The 22,463-nt window shown below is 44.2% G+C and overlaps 1 protein-coding gene across 1 annotated transcript in view; it reads right to left on the reverse strand.

Annotated features, from left to right (window-relative positions):
- The window catches only part of LOC311134220 (integrin alpha-5-like), a gene marked incomplete at its 5' end in the record, with an annotated part of 56,043 nt that overhangs the window by 24,088 nt on the left and 9,492 nt on the right, over positions 1-22,463 (reverse strand). The window contains 13 exons of the mRNA XM_084167831.1: positions 3,034-3,147; positions 3,376-3,421; positions 3,505-3,696; positions 3,960-4,171; positions 4,976-5,028; positions 9,186-9,242; positions 10,177-10,220; positions 12,748-12,792; positions 13,026-13,151; positions 15,168-15,213; positions 17,159-17,220; positions 18,494-18,617; positions 20,414-20,514. Of these exons, the coding sequence (XP_084023957.1) occupies positions 3,034-3,147; positions 3,376-3,421; positions 3,505-3,696; positions 3,960-4,171; positions 4,976-5,028; positions 9,186-9,242; positions 10,177-10,220; positions 12,748-12,792; positions 13,026-13,151; positions 15,168-15,213; positions 17,159-17,220; positions 18,494-18,617; positions 20,414-20,514 (1,222 nt within the window). The remainder of the gene's footprint in view (positions 1-3,033; positions 3,148-3,375; positions 3,422-3,504; positions 3,697-3,959; positions 4,172-4,975; positions 5,029-9,185; positions 9,243-10,176; positions 10,221-12,747; positions 12,793-13,025; positions 13,152-15,167; positions 15,214-17,158; positions 17,221-18,493; positions 18,618-20,413; positions 20,515-22,463) is intronic.

The raw sequence follows: 22,463 nt of genomic DNA on the forward strand, positions 1-22,463 counted from the left end.
CATTGAATGAAAATGCATTCAGTCTTTGCACAGAACTGAAGCCCAATTCTACCTATCCCCTTTAAAACAAATGGCTCAAGCTTTACAAGGGGAGGTAAAAAATGTGTGTGCGTTTGATTATTTGTGAGTGAGTGTATGTATGTATATACAGCATCCATGTGCTCAAATCTGTGCACGTGTGTGTGTGTTTGTGTGTGTGTGCGTCATCTCATGCATGCTGTGTCCTTGGCCGATGTTCCAAATAACATGTCATTCAAAGTGAATGGCAACCCGCTCCACCCTTTCCACTGTCCACAGCACCCCACCTCTACTTCTCCCTCAGCCTTCCCAAGGCTCCCAGCAACATAAACGGTAATCAAGAAGACACAAACAAAAGCAACTTGTGCTGTACTAACAGCGGATATCAAGATACCAGCCACTAGGCGTAACTTTCTTTGAAGAGTCTAAAAATCCTTAATGTTTCACTTTAATTTATGAAAGGAATTTTTGTGAGACTGAAAGCGGGGACATGTTCCTTTTGCTTGGGCTCAGAATATAGACTCCGTCCTCACACTGACCCGGCGACTGGAAAAGCTTGTCAAACATGGTGTCATTTGACATTCTCAAGTGGTGAATGCCAGACTTTTGTCCATTGACATCAAATCAAATCAAATTGTATTTGTCACATGTGCCGAATAAAACAGGTGTAGACCTTACCATGAAATGCTTACTTACAAGCCCTTAACCAACAATGCAGTTTTTAAGAAAAATAAGAGCAAAGAAAAATATTTACTAAATAAACTAAAGTCAAAAATAAAATAAAATAACAATAACAAGGCTATATTCAGGGGGTACCGGTACCAAGTCAATGTGTGGGGGTACAGGTTAGTCGAGGTAATTTGTACACGTAGGTAGTGGTAAAGTGACTATGCATAGATAATAAACAGCGAGTAGCAGCAGTGTAAAGAAAGGGGGGGGGGGGTCAATGCAAATAGTCCGGGTAGCCATTTGATTAGCTGTTCAGCAGTCTTATGGCTTGGGGGTAGAATCTGTTAAGAAGCCTTTTGGACCTAGACTTGGCGCTCCGGTACCACTTGCCGTGCGGTAGAAGAGAGAACAGTCTATGACTAGGGTGGCTGGAGTCTTTGGCAATTTCTAAGGCCTTCCTCTGACACCGCTTGGTATAGAGGTCCTGGATGGCAGGAAGCTTGGCCCCAGTGATGTACTGGGCCATACACACTATCCTACCCTCTGTAGATCCTGGCGGTCGGAGGCCGAGCAGTTGCCATTCCAGGCGGTGATGCAACCAGTCAGGATGCTCTCGATGGTGCAGCTTTAGAACATTTTGAGGATCTGAGGACCCATGCCAAATCTTTTCAGTCTCCTGAGGGGGAATAGGCATTGTCGTGCCCTCTTCACGACTGTCTTGGTATGTTTAGACCATGATAGTTTGTTGGTGATGTGGACATCAAGGAACTTGAAGCTCTCAACCTGCTCCACTACAGCCCCGTCAATGAGAATGGGGGCGTGCTCGGCCCTCCTTTACCTGTAGTCCACGATCATCTCCTTTGTATTGATCACGTTGAGGGAGAGGTTGTTGTCCTGGCACCACACTGCCAGGTCTCTGACCTCCTCCCTATAGGCTGTCTCGTCGTTGTCGGTGATCAGGCCTACCACCATTGTGTCGTCGGCAAACGTAATGATGATGTTGGAGTCGTGGTTGGCCACGCAGTCATGGGTGAACTGGGAGTACAGGAGGGGACTAAGCACACACCCCTGAGGGGCCCCCGTGTTGAGGATCAGCGTGGCAGATGTGTTGTTGCCTGCACTTACCACCTGGGGGTGGCCCGTCAGAAAGTCCAGGATCCAGTTGCAGAGGGAGGTGTTTAGTCCCAGGGTCCTTAGCTGAGTGATGAGCTTTGATGGCACTATGGTGTTGAACGCTGAGCTGTAGTCAATGAATAGCATTCTCACGTAGGTGTTCCGTTTGTCCAGGTGGGAAAGGGCAGTGTTGAGTGCAATAGAGATTGCGTCATCTGTGGATATGTTGGGGATGTATGCAAATTGGTGTGGGTCTAGGGTTTCTGGGATGATGGTGTTGATGTGAGCCATGACCAGCCTTTCAAAGCACTTCATGGCTACAGACATGAGTGCTACGGGTCGGTAGTCATTTAGGCAGGTTACCTTGGTGTTCTTGGGCACAGGGACTATGGTGGTCTGCTTGAAACATGTAGGTATTACAGACTCGGCTAGGGACAGGTTGAAAATGTCAGTGAAGACACTTGCCAGTTGGTCAGCGCATGCTCGGAGTACACGTCCTGGTAATCCGTCTGGCCCTGCGGCCTTGTGAATTTTGACATGTTTAAAGGTCTTACTCACATCGGCTACGGCGAGCGTGATCACACAGTCGTCCGGAACAGCTGGTGCTCTCATGCATGCTTCAGTGTTGCTTGCCTTGAAGTGCACATAGAAGTCGTTTAGCTCGTCTGGTAGGCTTTTGTCACTGGACAGCTTGCGGCTGGGCTTCCCTTTGTAGTCCGTAATAGTTTGCAAGCCCTGCCACATCCGACGAGCGTCGGAGCTGATGTAGTAGGATTCAATCTTAGTCCTGTATTTACACATTGCCTGTTTGATGGTTCATCTGAGGGCATAGCGGGATTTCTTATAAGCGTCCGGGTTAGAGTCCCGCTCCTTGAAAGCGGCAGATCTACCCTTTAGCCCCTTTAGCTCAGTGCGGACATGGTTTAAGAGTGGAAAATGTACTATATAATGTGTCTTGGACTCAGTGTTGGGTCTATGCTCTAACACATTCACATAACACTTTATTTGAATTGATATTGTTGCTGAAGACAGTATCCCTCCTAGCAAGGTTGGTCTGAATGAGGCTACAGACACCTCCTACTCAATAAACCTGGTGGCCAGAAACATGACAGCTTTATACTACAGTACATTTGACATCACAAAGATCTAGCTGCCTCAGTTCACTGATGGAATATCAGTGGGGTTTCAACCAATCAGATTATTTTGAAAAAGAAAAAGGATGTATCAACGTACCAAGACACAGAGATAGTCTTGTTCCCATTGGACACCATACAACCCTTCTCCTCTGAGTTGATCATGGTAGGTTGCACAGTAAGAGAAGCACTGGCGTTGACAATAGGCCGAGCCCTGATAGAAAAATACCAACCAATTGGAAGATGTGATTACCTTGATTAAAAGCGTTGATTCCAATACAAAAATGTAATTCAAATTACATAAAGGTCAAATATAAAACAATGCTTTCAGTTGAGGTACATGTTTAATTTAACAAATAAAATAAAAATAAATTGCTGTAATTGGTCAGCAAGCTTATTTGCATCCACAATGAGCCAAACAAGTTCTGGTGAGAGCACATACCTGTACAGAACAGCCTTGTCAGCCCCAAAAGCACCTACGATGAGATCTGTACAAAGATGACACCAATATTAACACTAATAAGAAATTGTAAAAGGCAAAACAATTAAAAACAAAACAAAATAATTTTACCTGGGTACCCATTCTGGTCCAGATCTTTATTTCCGCGGAGGGCATAGCCAAAACTGGCAGGAAAGGTGCCAGAGGCCCATTGGCCAGCTAGAGCCTGAGTGGGCGTGTCCTTCAGCCCACTGGCGTGCCCGTTATAGATGAGGACCAATCCCTGTTGGTCGTCTCCGCCGAAGGGACAGCCAATTGCAATATCTAAGATAATCAACAGATAATCAACAAAGTTATGACACCTCATAATGGCTAATCCCCACTCCCTCTGCCCTGAGCTTAGTTATGTTCTTGCATGAAAGATGATAATCCCGTAGGCACCAAACGGGGGGGGAAACTGACCCCAAAAAAGGGAGGGACTACCTTAACTTGTCCAATAAGAAATCCTAATTTTTGTTTTCTGTTGCAAAATGTTTTGCTACATTGTTCCTTAATAAATATGACCCAAGCTTTTCCAGAGTGCTCACCGTTGAAGCCGTCCTGGTTGAGGTCTCCCAGCGGGGCCAGGGAGCTGCCGAACCTCCCGAAGGCATGGCTCCCCCCCAGGGGGGGCAGGCTGGGCTCAAACAGCAGGGGACGCCGCTGCAGGTACACATAGACACGGCCCACCTCCTCCCAACGCAGTCCGTCAGACCCCCTCCGCATGAACATGGGAGCGCCCACCACCAGGTCATCCAGACTGAGGCCGGGGGGGGGGGGATAAGGTGGGGGGAAAGTGAGGGGAGGGGAGGAGAAGTTGACTAGGTCCAATCCAAGGCCTCTAAAGTTGAGTCAGTGTGTATTAGTGTAGTAGGTGTGAAGGTCGATGTTGCAGATTTACATTGTATGCACTTAGAAAATGTCCTATCCCTCTATGGTGAGTCTTCCTGAGGCTCCTGACTATCATTCTAATAGGATAGTGTCCTATCCCTCTATGGTGAGTCTTCCTGAGGCTCCTGACTATCATTCTAATAGGATAGTGTCCTATCCCTCTATGGTGAGTCTTCCTGAGGCTCCTGACTATCATTCTAATAGGATAGTGTCCTATCCCTCTATGGTGAGTCTTCCTGAGGCTCCTGACTATCATTCTAATAGGAGAGTGTCCTATCCCTCTATGGTGAGTCTTCCTGAGGCTCCTGACTATCATTCTAATAGGATAGTGTCCTATCCCTCTATGGTGAGTCTTCCTGAGGCTCCTGACTATCATTCTAATAGGATAGTCAGGAGTCTGCCCAAGTCTGTCTGCACAAGTCTGTCTGGCCAAGCCTGTATTCCCAAGTCTGTCTGCTCAAGTCTGTCTGTCCAAGTCTGTCTTCCATGTCAGTCTGTCTGCCCAGGTCTGTCTGTCCAAGTCTGTCTGTCCAAGTCTGTCTGTCCATGTCTTGCCATACCTGCCTTCTCTTTGTCTCTCTTTCTCTCTGCATCTCTCTTTCTCTCTTCGGCTCTCTCTTTCCTTCCTTTTCTTCATCTTTCTCTCCTTCTCTCCGTCCGCTAACTCACTTACCCGTCGTTGTTGATGTCGGTGGCTGCCACTGCGTAGCCGAAATAGGAACCCATCTGGAAGACATTAGAGCAGACAGATTTAGCCTGTAATCACACTGTGGGGCATAGTATATCTTTCTTTCTCCTTCTTTCTCTCTTTTTATCATTCTCTCTCTTATATCCCCTCTACCCAGAAGCTTTCCTCTCTCTATTTGTCTCTATTTTTATTTGTCTCTCCCTCCCTCCCTCCCTCTCTGTCTCTCTCTCTCATATCCCTTCACCCCAGAAGCCTTCCTCTTCAATCAGGCCCCCAAATCCATCCCCTTCGGCTCCCTCTCTCCTCTCTGTTTTCTCCAGAGCTTCTGGAAGCTACATGAGCGGTAGAAGAGGGTAGCTAAGCGTTTGGAGGATGTGGAGGACTCAAGTTGCTATAGGCATCTCAGTGAGAGAGAGAGGATGGGTCACTCAGTGTCGTTATCTTTGACGATTTTATATTATGCCTTAAATGACAGACTATTGTCAAGAGTTTTATATTACAGCTATTCTCCTCTGGTGAATGACTTCCCCACACTGATTGAAAATGTGCAGGATGGGGTCCTTCTGTGAACTTGAGAGTTAGTGATGTTAGAACTACAGTAGTGTAGCTACCTTAACCCAACACCTAGCGACCTCGACAAGAGGTTCAGATCTCTTGGTGTAACGGTTAAGGTGTTGGGTTGACAGTTGCTGGACCCGGATTTGAATCCCAGTCTGGGCTACCCCCAGAATTCACTGCAGTATACTCTAACCAACATACAGCAGCAAGATTAACTTCATGATATGGCTACTTGTATGGAGTCATGTAAATGTATGGTACGGAGACATACTGTATACTGTACATCTCAATAATAAAGTGATTGAGGTGCCATAATATACTGAACAGCCAAAAGCACTGAAGTATGTGTCTTGACTCTTGGCTGCCGTCATTCTTTCAACAGCTAATGGCAGTTTTCTTGTGTTTCCACTGTAGCCTATGTGTCATTGTCTTGGCTGGGAAACTATGTAAGGCAGAAAACAGTCTAGTGCCCGTGCAGGCTGTCAAAGGGCAACGTGAATGCGGTAGGCGAAGTCAAACGCAGGACACCGAGCTACTGGAAACGTACTTTTACTAACAAAGTAACCAGAGTACAAAACAACCTCCAAACAGGGAGGAGAATACCCGCACAATAGCAACTGCCGAAAATGACGAGAACAATCACACACAACACACAATGAATGACAGAGGGTTAAATAGGGAATACAATACAACATAATAGGAAACAGGTGTACCCAATCAAGACAAAACAAGTCAAACACAGAAACATAGATCGGTGGCAGCTAGTACTCCGGGGACGACGAACGCCGAAGCCTGCCCGAGCAAGGAGGAGGAGCAGCCTCGGCTGATTATGTGACACAGGCAGTCTTTTCTTTTGTTTGGAGTGGGTCCGCAAACTAAAACACTAAACCTCGTCAAAATTTAACATAACCGTCAAGACATTGAGCTTCAGACCCAAATCTAACACAACCGTCAAGACATTGAGCTTCAGACCCAAATCTAACATAACCGTCAAGACATTGAGCTTCAGACTCAAATCTAACAACCGTCAAGACATTGAGCTTCAGACCCAAATCTAACACAACCGTCAAGACATTGAGCTTCAGACCCAAATCTAACACAACCGTCAAGACATTGAGCTTCAGACCCAAATCTAACACAACCGTCAAGAAGACATTGAGCTTCAGACTCAAATCTAACACAACCGTCAAGAAGAAATTGAGTTTCAGACCCAAATCTAACACAACCGTCAAGACATTGAGCTTCAGACCCAAATCTAACACAACCGTCAATACATTGAGCTTCAGACCCAGATCTAACACAACCGTCAAGAAGACATTGAGCTTCAGACCCAAATCTAACACAACCGTCAAGAAGAAATTGAGTTTCAGACCCAAATCTAACACAGCCGTCAAGACATTGAGCTTCAGACCCAGATCTAACACAACCGTCAAGACATTGAGCTTCAGACCCAAATCTAACACAACCGTCAAGACATTGAACTTCAGACCCAAATCTAACACAACCGTCAAGAAGACATTGAGCTTCAGACTCAAATCTAACACAACCGTCAAGAAGAAATTGAGTTTCAGACCCAAATCTAACACAACCGTCAAGACATTGAGCTTCAGACCTAAATCTAACACAACCGTCAATACATTGAGCTTCAGACCCAGATCTAACACAACCGTCAAGAAGACATTGAGCTTCAGACCCAAATCTAATACAAGCGTCAAGACATTGAGCTTCAGACCCAAATCTAACACAGCCGTCAAGACATTGAGCTTCAGACCCAGATCTAACACAACCGTCAAGAAGACATTGAGCTTCAGACCCAAATCTAACACAAGCGTCAAGACATTGAGCTTCAGACCCAAATCTAAAACAGCCGTCAAGACATTGAGCTTCAGACCCAGATCTAACACAACCATCAAGAAGACATTGAGCTTCAGACCCAGATCTAACACAACCGTCAAGAAGACATTGAGCTTCAGACCCAGATCTAACACAACCGTCAAGAAGACATTGAGCTTCAGACCCAGATCTAACACACCGTCAAGACATTGAGCTTCAGACCCAGATCTAACACACCGTCAAGACATTGAGCTTCAGACCCAGATCTAACACAAGCGTCAAGACATTGAGCTACAGACCCAGATCTCCCGGGGGTCTGAGGTAAGCAGATACAACTCTTTTTTTCTTGCTCTCTTTCTTTTTATTTCTTTGTTTACGCAGCTGAGTCTGACGGTTCAGTCCAAGCACTCATGTGGAGAGAAGTCAACCTAAAGAGTCCGTCAAGTCAAATCCAGCCAAGAGTTTATTTCAGATCATTCTCCTTATGTAGTCAGCAGTCAGTTAGCAGTCAGTTAGCAGTCAGTTAGCAGTCAGTTAGCAGTCAGTTAGCAGTCAGTTAGCAGTCAGTAAGCAGTCAGTTAGCAGTCAGTTAGCTGTTTACACAGCATGTTGTGCTTCTTATGCCCAGAACCCTCAACCCAAAGTTTTGCAATGATTTCCCATTGCAAGTAACAGCCCATGCGCCAACATGCACACATGCAGACACCAGTGTTGGGGAGTAGTGAACTACATGTAGTTCAACTAGTAATGTAATTACATTTTGCAGTAGCTTGGTGATAGTTGAACTAAATGCACATCTAAGTAGTGTTTTCAGTAGTTAACTGTTTTACCATGTAGTGGTGGAGCTATTTACTGGAGCTACACACTACCTTTTTTTGCAAAAAGAATAGAAAATATGGGTAACGTAGTAATTTCCTTTCTGTTTCAGCATCAGACCTGCCTAATTCTCACTTGAAACTTAGTTTTTGTGTTTAATAGGCTAAATTACACATTCTGTTAACATCTGACTCCAGAGTGATCTGTTCTTGCAATCTGTAGTCTATGACATTTCAGATTTGCATATGATAATTTTTCACCAAATAGTTTGGATATAGTGAACTACTTTTTCAAAGTAACTTTAGAAGTAAGTACACTATATTTTTCTTAAGTGTAGCTTTAGTGTAACTTAAACTTGTTTCAGTGTCAAGTAAATTGGTAGCTTGGTCAACTATATTCTTAGAGTAGCTTCCCCAACACTGGCAGACACACACACAGACACTCGCATACAGAATCAGAAGCAAGAACAACAAACACACACACAAAAACTAAGCACACTTACATGTGTATAATAGTAGGGGTCTCGTTTATCAACCATGGATAATTTAGAAGACTGCGAGAGTATAAAGGCAACCATGTCACTTAATCCAAAAACCAATTTAGCGAATGAGGAATCCAGACCCTTTGGCACAATGGCGTGTTGGTATAAACAAGCTCCCCACCCCCTCAGTTAGCAACACAAAATCCTGAGTTAGTATGTAGCCGTTATTCTTTGTGAGTGTGTGTGTGTGTGTGTGTGTGTGTGTGTGTGTGTGTGTGTGTGTGTGTGTGTGTGTGTGCCTGCTGTTTCTGCCTCTGTTTCTGATTCAATCAGAACATATGGAACACATAGGCCTACGTAGGCTCACCTCTGACCCAGGGATCAGGCTCCATCACCTGGGGGCAAATTCCTTCAGCACCCCCGCTATATATACCCACATATCAAAACAGAGGCACCAAAAGTACAGTATAGCCTAGCCCCCTTGCTGTTAAGCAGATGTGCACCAACCTGTTCTCCGGTTAGGTTCAGCATGGATTTCAGATCTGTTCCATTGAGTATGGACACCTGCATTGAGAGAGTTGGGAAAAGACCTTCAGTTATCAACCATGATTGTAGTAGAACCATCAACAAAATGACTGGCCATTGTAAAACACGTGTTACACATGTATTTATGAATATGTATGCATTTTAGGGTTGTTTATGTATGTTAAATATATTTATCTCTTTAAATCTCCCTATTAATTCACTTCCTGCAGTGGATGTGAATGTAACCAAATAAAAATGTTTTACCGTATCTTTGTATGGATATTCCCCCTGTTTATATTTTGGCGTCCTCTCACTCCCTTGTTCTCTTTACAGTAACATACGTTACCTCTATGTCAGGGGTAGGCAACTAGATTCAGCCGCAGGCCGATTTTTGTCCGAGCGGGTGGTCGGGGGGCAGGAACATAATCATAATAATTTGTACACTGACCACAAGTAAACCCAAAAAGAGATTGTATTTGAAAATAACAATAATTTCTTACCTTGATTACACTGAGACATGATCACATACTGCATGTCTCTCTTTTTATTTGTAGGAATACTTGGGAACAGATTTCCTGAATACATTGTTTTAGCTGAATTCCTGGTGATTTGACAGTCTTATTTGACCAAAAACTAAAATATGTTTGAATACAATCTTTGGGCGGCCCCAAAAAACCCCACTTGCGGTCCGGATTTGGCCTGTGAGCCGCCTGTTGCCGACCCCTGTTCTATGTCATCCTTATGTCATCCCTATGTCAACCCTATGTCAACCCAATGTCAACCCTATGTCATCCCTATGTCAACCCTATGTCAACCCAATGTCAACCCTATGTCAACCCTATGTCAACCCTATGTCAACCCAATGTCAACCCTATGTCAACCCTATGTCAACCCTATGTCAACCCTATGTCAACCCTCGTTAACTTGAATCTAGAATGAATTATGAAATATGTATAAATATGTGAGGACTTACTAAACCATACAGCATGAGTCCTTTGGGGACTCCGGTGACGAAATCTGCAAAGACAGAAAATGAGAATGAGAGAAGGGAAGTTTATGAGATTGGAGAGGGCAGTTGAGTCCAATAACCTCCAAATATGAACACACAAGGGTTCAAACTTTTCTGGTAATAACCCAGTGTTTAAAAACGGAAATGCTGAGGCTTGTTTGTTGCAGGTGCATGGGAATTCTATGATATTGTAGTGATACAGGCAAGCGCAGCGTGCAAGTTTTTATTTTCTTAAAAAATAAGCCAGTGTTGGAAATATTCCTGTTGTGGCTTTGAGTGACTTACTGAACTGGACAAGCTTCAGGGAAATATATTAGTGAGAGCCAAGTCGCTTTGTATTAAACGTGTCTTCTATACAAGAGTACTATCTGTTAAGTTCTTACTACAATAGACTAGAAAGACATGTGATAAGTACATTATTATCATATGCTCTGATATACTCACATGCTCTAATGACTAACACTCTAATGACTAGTGCTCTAATGACCAGCGCTCTAATGACTAACACTCTAATGACTAGCGCTCTAATGACTGGCGCTCTAATGACCAACGCTCTAATGACTGGCGCTCTAATGACTAATGCTCTAATGACTTGCGCTCTAATGACTAACACTCTAATGACTAGCGCTCTAATGACTGGCGCTCTAATGACCAACGCTCTAATGACTGGCGCTCTAATGACTAATGCTCTAATGACTAGCGCTCTAATGACCAGCGTTCTAATGACTGATGCTCTAATGACTAGCGCTCTAATGACTAACACTATCATGACTAGCGCTCTAATGACTGGCGCTCTAATGACTAATGCTCTAATGACTAGCGCTCTAATGACCAGTGCTCTAATGACTAATGCTCTAATGACTAGTGCTCTAATGACTAGGCTCAAATGACTAGCACTCTAATGACTAGTGCTCTGATGACTAGCGCTCTAATGACTTATGCTCTAAGAGCGCTCTAATGACTAGCGCTCTAATGACTAGCGCTCTAATGACTAACACTCTAATGACTGGCACTCTAATGACTAGCGCTCTAATGACTAGCACTCTAATGACTAGCGTTCTAATTATTAGCGCTCTAATGACTAGCGCTCTAATGACTAGCACTCTAATGACTAGCACTCTAATGACTAGCACTCTAATGACTAGCGCTCTAATGACTAGCGCTCTAATGACCAGCGCTCTAATGACTGGCGCTCTAATGACCAACGCTCTAATGACTGGCGCTCTAATGACTAATGCTCTAATGACTAGCGCTCTAATGACCAGCGTTCTAATGACTGAAGCTCTAATGACTAGCGCTCTAATGACTAACACTATAATGACTAGCGCTCCAATGACTAGCGCTCTAATGCCTAATGCTCTAAGAGTGCTCTAATGACTAGCGCTCTAATGACTAATGCTCTAATGACTAGTGCTCTAATGACCAGTGCTCTAATGACTAATGCTCTAATGACTAGTGCTCTAATGACTAGCGCTCGAATGACTAGCACTCTAATGACTAGTGCTCTGATGACTAGCGCTCTAATGACTTATGCTCTAAGAGCGCTCTAATGACTAGCGCTCTAATGACTAGCACTCTAATGACTAACACTCTAATGACTGGCACTCTAATGACTAGCGCTCTAATGACTAGTACTCTAATGACTAGCGTTCTAATGACTAGCGCTCTAATGACTAACACTCTAATGACTAGCGCTCTAATGACTAGCACTCTAATGACTAGCGCTCTAATGACTAGCGCTCTAATGTCCAGCGCTCTAATGACTAATGCTCTAATGACTAGCGCTCTAATGACCAGCGCTCTAATGACTAATGCTCTAATGACTAATGCCCTAATGACTAATGCCCTAATGACTAGCGCTCTAATGACTAGCGCTCTAATGACTAACACTATAATGACTAGCGCTCTAATGACTAGCGCTCTAATGACTAATGCTCTAAGAGTGCTCTAATGACTAGCGCTCTAATGACTAATGCTCTAATGACTAGTGCTCTAATGACCAGTGCTCTAATGACTAATGCTCTAATGACTAGCGCTCGAATGACTAGCACTCTAATGACTAGTGCTCTGATGACTAGCGCTCTAATGACTTATGCTCTAAGAGCGCTCTAATGACTAGCGCTCTAATGACTAGCGCTCTAATGACTAACACTCTAATGACTGGCGCTCTAATGACTAGCGCTCTAATGACTAGCACTCTAATGACTAGCGTTCTAATTATTAGCGCTCTAATGACTAGCGCTCTAATGACTAACACTCTAATGACAAGCGCTCTAATGACTAGCACTCTAATGACTAGCACTCTAATGACTAGCGCTCTAATGACCAGCGCTCTAATGACTAATGCTCTAATGACTAGCGCTCTAATGACTAGCGTTCTAATTATTAGCGCTCTAATGACTAGAGCACATTAGTATATTAGAGCATAGGGAGTCTTTAGATGGTTAACTATTAGACAGAGCTATGGCGTAAGCAAACCCAAAGCCCAATCATGCTCGAGCAAGTAAGTCGGCACTGTAAATATGCTTCCCTCACCTTCAATATTATCTCCACTGAACTCCCCACCGGCAACAGAGTAACCTAGAGAGTGAGAGAGAGAGAGCGAGAGAGCGAGAGAGAGAGAGAGAGAGAGAGAGAGAGAGAGAGAGAGAGAGAGAGAGAGAGAGAGAGAGAGAGAGAGAGAGAGAGAATGAGAAATCAAGAAAGGCCACCACTTAGAGCTCTGGTCAAAAGCAGTGCACTGTGAGGGGAATAGGGTGTCAGATGCAGCCTCTAGCTACTGTAGCTCCTATGAAGAAGTGGACCATGCTAACCGAGGTAGCTGTCGTCATAGCTCCCCTGCACCTGCCGAGTCTGGATCTGCCCAGTAACAGAGAGCAGGAAGTAGGAAGGGAAGTAGGCCTTGACAATTTCCTCTGTGGTGGCTGAGATCAGTTGACCTGTAAGCCGGAAAGGATGGAGAAAAGAGTCAGAGGTCAGGGGTTAAGACAAGAGCCGAGACTTTTGAACTATGTTTTTTAGCTGCACTAAAATGACTGTTGAAGTTTGGCCCTGTGGAGGGTGTAGGGGGTAACTTTGCCGCTTGGGGAACAATATGCCGTTGTCTGCGCAGGTTCTAATCCCGCCTTTCGCTATACTGACACACACAAATCTCTCTCCACTGTACCTGTCTCTCTCCACTGTACCTGTCTCTCTCCACTGTACCTGTCTTTCTCCACTGTACCTGTCTCTCGCCACTGTACCTCTCTCTCTCCACTGTACCTGTCTCTCTCCACTGTACCTGTCTCTCTCTACAGTACCTGTCTCTCTCCACTGTACCTGTCTATCACGACTGTACCTGTCTCTCTCCACTGTACATGTCTCTCACCACTGTACCTGTCTCTCTCCACTGTACCTGTCTATCTCCACAGTACCTGTCTCTCTCCACTGTACCTGTCTTTCTCCACTGTACCTGTCTTTCTCCACTGTACCTGTCTCTCTCCACTGTACCTGTCTCTCTCCACTGTACCTGTCTCTCTCCACTGTACCTGTCCGTCTCCAACGTACCTGTCCCTCTCCACTGTACCTGTCTCTCTCCACTGTACCTGTCTATCTCCACAGTACCTGTCTCTCTCCACTGTACCTGTCTTTCTCCACTGTACCTGTCTCTCTCCACTGTACCTGTCTATCTCCACTGTACCTGTCTCTCTCCACTGTACCTGTCTCTCTCCACTGTACCTGTCTCTCTCCACTGTACCTGTCCTTCTCAACTGTACCTGTCTTTCTCCACTGTACCTGTCTCTCTCCACTGTACCTGTCTCTCTCCACTGTACCTGTCTCTCTCCACTGTACCTGTCTCTCTCCACTGTACCTGTCTTACTCCACTGTACCTGTCTTTCACCACTGTACCTGTCTTTCTCCACTGTACCTGTCTCTCTCCACTGTACCTGTCTCTCTCCACTGTACCTGTCTTTCTCCACTGTACCTGTCTTTCTCCACTGTACCCATCTTTCTCAACTGTACCTGTCTCTCTCCACTGTACCTGTATCTCTCCACTGTACCTGTCTCTCTCCACTGTACCTGTTTCTCTCCACTGTACCTGTTTCTCTCCACTGTACCTGTCTTTCTCCACTGTACCTGTCTTTCTCCACTGTACCTGTCTCTCTCCACTGTACCTGTCTCTCTCCACTGTACCTGTCTCTCTCCACTGTACCTGTCCTTCTCCAACGTACCTGTCTATCTCCACAGTACCTGTCTCTCTCCACTGTACCTGTCTTTCTCCACTGTACCTGTCTCTCTCCACTGTACCTGTCTATCTCCACTGTACCTGTCTCTCTCCACTGTACCTGTCTCTCTCCACTGTACCTGTCTCTCTCCACTGTACCTGTCCTTCTCAACTGTACCTGTCTTTCTCCACTGTACCTGTCTCACTCCACTGTACCTGTCTCACTCCACTGTACCTGTCTCTCTCCACTGTACCTGTCTCTCTCCACTGTACCTGTCTCTCTCCACTGTACCTGTCTCACTCCACTGTACCTGTCTTTCTCCACTGTACCTGTCTTTCTCCACTGTACCTGTCTCTCTCCACTGTACCTGTCTTTCTCCACTGTACCTGTCTCTCTCCACTGTACCTGTCTTTCTCCACTGTACCTGTCTTTCTCAACTGTACCTGTCTCTCTCCACTGTACCTGTATCTCTCCACTGTACCTGTATCTCTCCACTGTACCTGTCCCTCTCCACTGTACCTGTCTCTCTCCACTGTACCTGTCTTTCTCCACTGTACCTGTCTTTCTCCACTGTACCTGTCTCTCTCCATTGTACCTGTCTAATAAAAAGGAAAAATGAGAGAGTGGGAATTCCCAGTATAGTGAACTACTGTACTGTATGCTATCTCTACATACTGTACTTGAGCCAATTCATAGAAATCCACACATGGTCCCAATAGGATCCAATCATAAATCTAATAGCGCACTCACCTTGCCAGTAAAAGCTTCCTGGTCCTCCAAGAACAATCTTCCCATCCTGAAACACACAGAAAACCACCACTCTGATGAGCACCTTAGGTATCAAGCAAGTTTTCAAACTTTTGAAACTCCATGTAAGTCTTATGTTATGTGGCTAAACATACAGTCGTGGTCAAAAGTTTTGAGAATGACAAGTATTGGTCTTTACAAAGTTCGCTGCTTCAGTGTTATGAGATATTTTTCTCAGATGTTACTATGGTATACTGAAGTATAATTACAAGCATTCCATAAGTGTCAAATGCTTTTATTGACAATTACATTAAGTTTATGTAAAGAGTCAATATTTGCAGTGTTCACCCTTCTTTTTCAAGACGCTGTCAATTAACTTCTGGGCCACATCCTGACTGATGGCAGCCCATTCTTGCATAATCAATGCTTGGAGTTTGTCAGAATTTGTGGGGTTTTGTTTGTCCACCTGCCTCTTGAGGATCGACCACAAGTTCTCAATGGGATTAAGGTCTGGGGAGTTTCCTGGCCATGGACCCAAAATGTCGATGTTTTGTTCCCCGAGCCACTTAGTTATCACTTTTGCCTTATGGCAAGGTGCTCCATCATGCTGGAAAAGGCATTGGTCATCACCAAACTGTTCTTGGATGGTTGGGAGAAGTTGCTTTCGGAGGATGTGTTGGTACCATTCTTTATTCATGGCTGTGTTCTTAGGCAAAATTGTGAGTGAGCCCACTCCCTTGGCTGAGAAGCAACCCCACACATGAATGGTCTCAGGATGCTTTACTGTTGGCATGACACAGGACTGATGGTAGCGCTCACCTTGTCTTCTCCGGACAAGCTGTTTTCCGGATGCCCCAAACAATCGGAAAGGGGATTCATCAGAGAAAATTACTTTACCCCAGTCCTCAGCAGTCCAATCCCTGTACCTTTTGCAGAATATCAGTCTGTCCCTGATGTTTTTCCTGGAGAGAAGTGGCTTCTTTGCTGCCCTTCTTGACACCAGGCCATCCTCCAAAAGTCTTTGCCTCACTGTGCATACAGATGCACTCGCACCTGCCTGCTGCCATTCCTGAGCAAGCTCTGCACTGGTGGTGCCCCGATCCCGCAGCTGAATCAACTTTAGGAGATGGTCCTGGCGCTTGCTGAACTTTCTTGGGCGCTCTGACGCCTTCTTCACAACAATTGAACCTCTCTCCTTGAAGTTCTTGATGATCCGATAAATGGTTGATTTAGGTGCAGTCTTACTAGCAGCAATATCCTTGCCTGGGAAGCCCTTTTTGTGCAAAGCAATGATGACGGCACGTGTTTCCTTGCAGGTAACCATGGTTAACAGAGGAAGAACAATGACTTTACAATTAATTGCAATTCATCTGATCACTCTTCATGACATTCTGGAGTATATGCAAATTGCCATCATCAAAACTGAGGCAGCAGACTTTGTGAAAATCAGTATTTGTGTCATTCTCAAAACTTTTGACCAGGACTGTACAGTATGCATACAGTGGGCTGTTCCAGAAAGCATGATCATTCAGTTAGCCAGCTTACTTTGATAAGCAGACAGATATGTCTTGATTTTCTGAATCATTCAGAAAGCAAAACTGAATATGGGTTGTTTGTTGTTGAGTCAATTATACAATGCCAATTTCAAGTCTATATTTCTTGAAAGTTAATTGGAAGTTCATTCAGAATTTCTGGGACAGTTACCTGGCTAAGATTAAAATTACTTTATTGGTCAATTGCACACAAGGTCCAACCAAAATGTTACTTCCACTTTTAACCCAACCCCTCCGAAAAACACACATACAGTATATACACAGGTTTTTAGAGAGGTGCGGAGGGGCTACCTGCCGCCCCATACAAAAAATCTCTAACTTATTGATCCTGCTTTCTGGAACAGCACCCAAGAACATAAGGAGTTCTCCCCTTTAAACACTCAAAGATAATCTATTTTAAATGATTTGTTAATGAATTGTTACTTGTCCTCTTCTACGTACCTTGGTGAAGTCAGCACTGAACCCACCCTGACAGTAGCCCTGCCCTGCGGGACCATGTCTCTCTGAGGTAAAAGGAAGCGATGCAGAAAACATTGAAAAGGCCACCACCCAAATGGCCCATCCAGGGCCCGGTTTCCCAAAAGCATCCCAAAGGCTAAGTTCATCGTCAGAACCTTTGTAGGAGAATCGTTAAATATCTGAGCTGTTTCCCATTGTTATTTACGTTGCACTTGAAAAAAGTGTAATCTAACGCCTGCCTCAGACCACTCAGAACAGCTAAGTGCGCCGTTAGATGTTTTTTTGCCTTCCCGCGTCACTTTATTCACAGATCTCCGCTAAACATAGAATTACATGGTTTATCCGTTTCTCTGTGACCACCGATAACTTCACAAGAAAGTTGACTACAAATACAAAGTTACCAATGTCTTTGCAATTGATGCAAACAAGCAACATATAAGAATATGCTTCAAATAAAAACCGAGATGACTGCATTAAAATATATACAGTATGCTATAGGCCTATTTCAATCATATTGAAATATATTTAACTTTCAATCAATTGAGTTCTATTTTGCTACGGTCTGTAATTTGTCTAAATATATTTCATGATGTGTAGCCTAACGTGCGCAATAATAATAATAATATGCCCTTTAGCAGACGCTTTTATCCAAAGCGACTTACAGTCATGTGTGCATACATTTTTAGGTATGGGTGGTCCCGGCGATCGAACCCACTACCCTGGGGTTACAAGCGCCATGCTCTACCAATTGAGCTACAGAGGACCACCCAATGTGCCAATTCTGTGATTCAGTGCATTTTTATTGGGTAAGCATTAGAAAAAGCCGCCTCAATAATTGCAGCCGTAGGTGGTAATATCTCTCTAGGAGCTGATCTGTCGTAAGTATTGTGAAATAATTATAATGTTAAAGTAAGATTTGAATGGAGAAAGCTGATCCGAGAGTAACGCTTCCTATATTTCGATCCTATCAGTATCGACACATGTTCCAACGATGGCCTTAGCGAACGTTCTATCTGGTGGTGTTTTGGGAAAAGCGGGTTACATCTTCGGCCGTTGTAGGAAAGGTGCATCTTTAAAACTCTCGTAAGCGTAAGCTCCATCGCTATCGGGAAACCTGGCCCTGGGCAGTATCATAACATTGTGCGCAAACAAACCTCCCATTGACATCAGTGGTCAAGAAAGTTCAAGTTGGATCTAAAGTCAAGATTCGGCCCTCACCCTCACAAGACAAACCTGTGGCTGCATGTTTCGTCACTACTTCATTCAATTGACTTCAGGTACAGTATTTTGGATCAGGATGTCGTTGCAGTACTGTACCTGTGCGACAGGGGGCATACTCCACAAACGTCTTGAGGTTGTCCACGGAGAGGTAGCAGGTTCCTGTGGCGTCCGAGAAGGGGGCGTCATGTTCCATTCTCCAGTAATACCTCGGGGCACAAGCCTTGGACACATTCAAGAGAGGAGTTAGACAAGATTAGAATTCAAAACAACACACAAGAACTTCACAACTATCAACTGTCGGATGTTGATAGGCATCACCGACACATAGTGAAAAGCTTTTTATGACTGGGGCTATGGTCGACTTCAGTGGAGGCTGCTGAGGGGAGGACGGCTCATAATAATGTCTGGAATGGAGCAAATGGAATGGCATCAAACCATGTGTTTGATGTATTTCATACCGTTCCCCTCATTCCGCTCCAGCCATTACCACGAGCCTGTCCTCCCCAATTAAGGTGCCATCAACCTCCTGTGGTCGACTTGTGGTAGAACTTGTGAACGATATCAAAATCCAAATAAAATTATATATATACAGTATCTCACAAAAGTGAGTACACCCCTCACATTTTTGTAAATATTTGAGTATATCTTTTCATGTGACAACACTGAAGAAATGACACTTTGCTACAATGTAAAGTAGTGAGTGTACAGCTTGTATAAGTGTACATTTGCTGTCCCCTCAAAATAACTCAACACACAGCCATTAATGTCTAAACCGCTGGCAACAAAAGTGAGTACACCCCTAAGTGAAAATGTCAAAATTGGGCCCAATTACTCTCAGAACAGGCCTCGCCATGGTCGACCAAATAAGTTGAGTGCACATGCTCAGCGTCATTTCCAGAGGTTGTCTTTGGGAAATAGACGTATTTATGAGTGCTGCCAGCATTGCTGCAGAGGTTGAAGGGGTGGGGGGGTCAGCCTGTCAGTGCTCAGACCATACGCCGCACACTGCATCAAATTGGTCTGCATGGCTGTTGTCCCAGAAGGAAGCCTCTTCTAAAGATTATGCACAAGAAAGCCCGCAAACAGTTTGCTGAAGACAAGCAGACTAAGGACATGGATTACTGGAACCATGTCCTGTGGTCTGATGAGACGAAGATAAACTTATTTGGTTCAGATGGTGTCAAGCGTGTGTGGCGGCAACCAGGTCTTGCCTACAGTCAAGCATGGTGGTGGGAGTGTCATGGTCTGGGGCTGCATGAGTGCTGCCAGCACTGGGGAGCTACAGTTCATTGAGGGAACCATGAATGCCAACATGTACTGTGACATACTGAAGCAGAACATGATCCCCTCCTTTCGGAGACTGGGCCGCAGGGCAGTATTCCAACATGATAACGACCCCAAATACACCTCCAAGACGACCACTGCCTTGCTAAAGAAGCTGAGGGTAAAGGTGATGGACTGGCCAAGCATGTCTCCAGACCTAAACCCTATTGAGCATCTGTGGGGCATCCTCAAACAGAAGGTGGAGGAGTACAAGGTCTCTAACATCCACCAGCTCTGTGATGTCGTCATGGAGGAGTGGAAGAGGACTACAGTGGCAACCTGTGAAGCTCTGGTGAACTCCATGCCCAAGAGGGTTAAGGCAGTGCTGGAAAATGATGGTGGCCACACAAAATATTGACACTTTGGGCCCAATTTGGACATTTTCACTTAAGGGTGTACTCAATTTTGTTGCCAGCTGTTTAGACATGAATGGCTGTGTGTTGTGTTATTTTGAGGGGACAGCAAATTTACACTGTTATACAAGCTGTACACTCACTACTTTACATTGTAGCAAAGTGTCATTTCTTCAGTGTTGTCACATGAAAAGATATACTCAAATATTTACAAAAATGTGAGGGGTGTCCTCACTTTTGTGAGATACTGTATATATATATTTCTGTGAGCAATTCTAACAGGACAGTTAGATGATGACATATTCCCTTCTATCCCACAGAACGTAGAAGCCTATCTTACCAGAACAGTGTTGCCATGGGAACGCACCGTCGCCCCAAACCACTGATGGGACTTGAACTCGACCTGGACGTCGACGTCGTTGACATGGAAACTGCGATCTCCTGGAAGATGCCAAAGAAACGCACCTTTACATTCGTAATGCAGTACTTGTATGACATTGTAATAGCTACACCAGTGTTTCCCAAACCCCTCCTCAAGTAACCCTACTGTTCCACTTATTTCAGGACAATCACACCTGATTCCACTAATGAGGGGCGTGATCGACTTGGTACTGGTACTCCCTGTATATAGCCATGTTATTTTATACTCCCTGTATATAGCTATATTATTTTCTACTCCCTGTATATAACCATGTTATTTTATACTCCCTGTATATAGCCATGTTATTTTATACTCCCTGTATATAGCCATGTTATTTTATACTCCCTGTATATAGCTATGTTATTTTCTACTCCCTGTATATAACCATGTTATTTTATACTCCCTGTATATAGCCATGTTATTTTATACTCCCTGTATATAGACATGTTATTTTCTACTCCCTGTATATAGCTATGTTATTTTATACTCCCTGTATATAGCTATGTTATTTTATACTCCCTGTATATAACCATGTTATTTTATACTCCCTGTATATAACCATGGTATTTTATACTCCCTGTATATAGCCATGTTATTTTATACTCCCTGTATATAGCTATGTTATTTTATACTCCCTGTATATAGCTATATTATTTTCTACTCCCTGTATATAACCATGTTATTTTATACTCCCTGTATATAGCCATGTTATTTTATACTCCCTGTATATAGACATGGTATTTTATACTCCCTGTATATAGCTATGTTATTTTCTACTCCCTGTATATAGCTATGTTATTTTCTACTTCCTGTATATAGTCATGTTTTTTTCTACTTCCTGTATATAGCCATGTTATTTTAACTCATTATTGTTATTTGTTATTCACTGTGTATTTATTCCTCGTGTCACTATTTATTTTATTTTTGTATGTTTTTACATCTTTAACTCTGCATTGTTGGAAAAGGACCTGTAAGTAAGCATTTCACTGTTAGTCTACACCGGTTGTTTACGAAGCATGTGACAAATAACATTTTATTTTATTTAATGATTAGTTGATCATTTGAATCAGGTGTCCTTGCACTGAAATACATCAAATACATGCAATGGCTGGGGTGGTCCGCTGCCTCTTGGTAACATGCACTGTGTACTGCCGCTGCCAGCATGGGTTCCAATCCGTCCCACTGCGCTGTAGCACTTTGTGTCCTTCTATACTTGTTTCTCTCTATCCTGTCCAATAAATACAAAAGGGGAGGGACTGTAAAAAAAAAAAAGGAATGGCTGGTGGTACTCAAGACAGGTTTCAGAAACAGTATATGTATTGGGGGGGTCTGGTAAAACAGTTTCTTGTGACAGACAAAAACATTGAGCAGCTGGCTAGGAGAGCACACGAGAGACTTGGTTCTGGGTGCTGAGATTAGGTCAAATTTAAGTCATGTTGAGAGATAATGAACACGAATGAGGAGAAGCCTCGCTATGAACACCCCTAAATGCTCCTTAACGGGATAGTTCACCCAAATTTCATCATTAAAAAAGCATGAGCCGTCAGCTGCAGACAGTCACTTTGGCCAATAGACTACTTCCCAGGTAAGAAAAAGATTAAGAAGTTTAAATATTTGACGCGGTAGACTTGGGAGTATGGGTCTGATGCATTTGTCTGACGCATAGACTTGAGTGGTGACATTAACCTTCCCTTACCGCTGCCCTGTCGGTCTGTCTGTCTGGCTGCTGGGGTCTGCCCTATGTCTGTCTGTCTGTCTGGCTGCTGGGGTCTGGACTGTGTCTGTCTGTCTGTCTGTCTGGCTCCAGGGGTCTGGACTGTGTCTGTAGTACACACTATACCCTTTGAACCCAGATACCTGCACGGGAAACATTGCGTTGCACAAGCACGTGAAAGGAAGGAACCAGGGCAGTGTGTGTGTGTGTCTTCCTGTCTGTCTGACTGTATGTCTGTCTGTGTAAAACGGCTAT

The sequence above is a fragment of the Coregonus lavaretus genome, assembly GCF_964263955.1.
Source record: "Coregonus lavaretus genome assembly, chromosome: 8".
Taxonomy (NCBI): Eukaryota; Metazoa; Chordata; class Actinopteri; order Salmoniformes; family Salmonidae; genus Coregonus; species Coregonus lavaretus.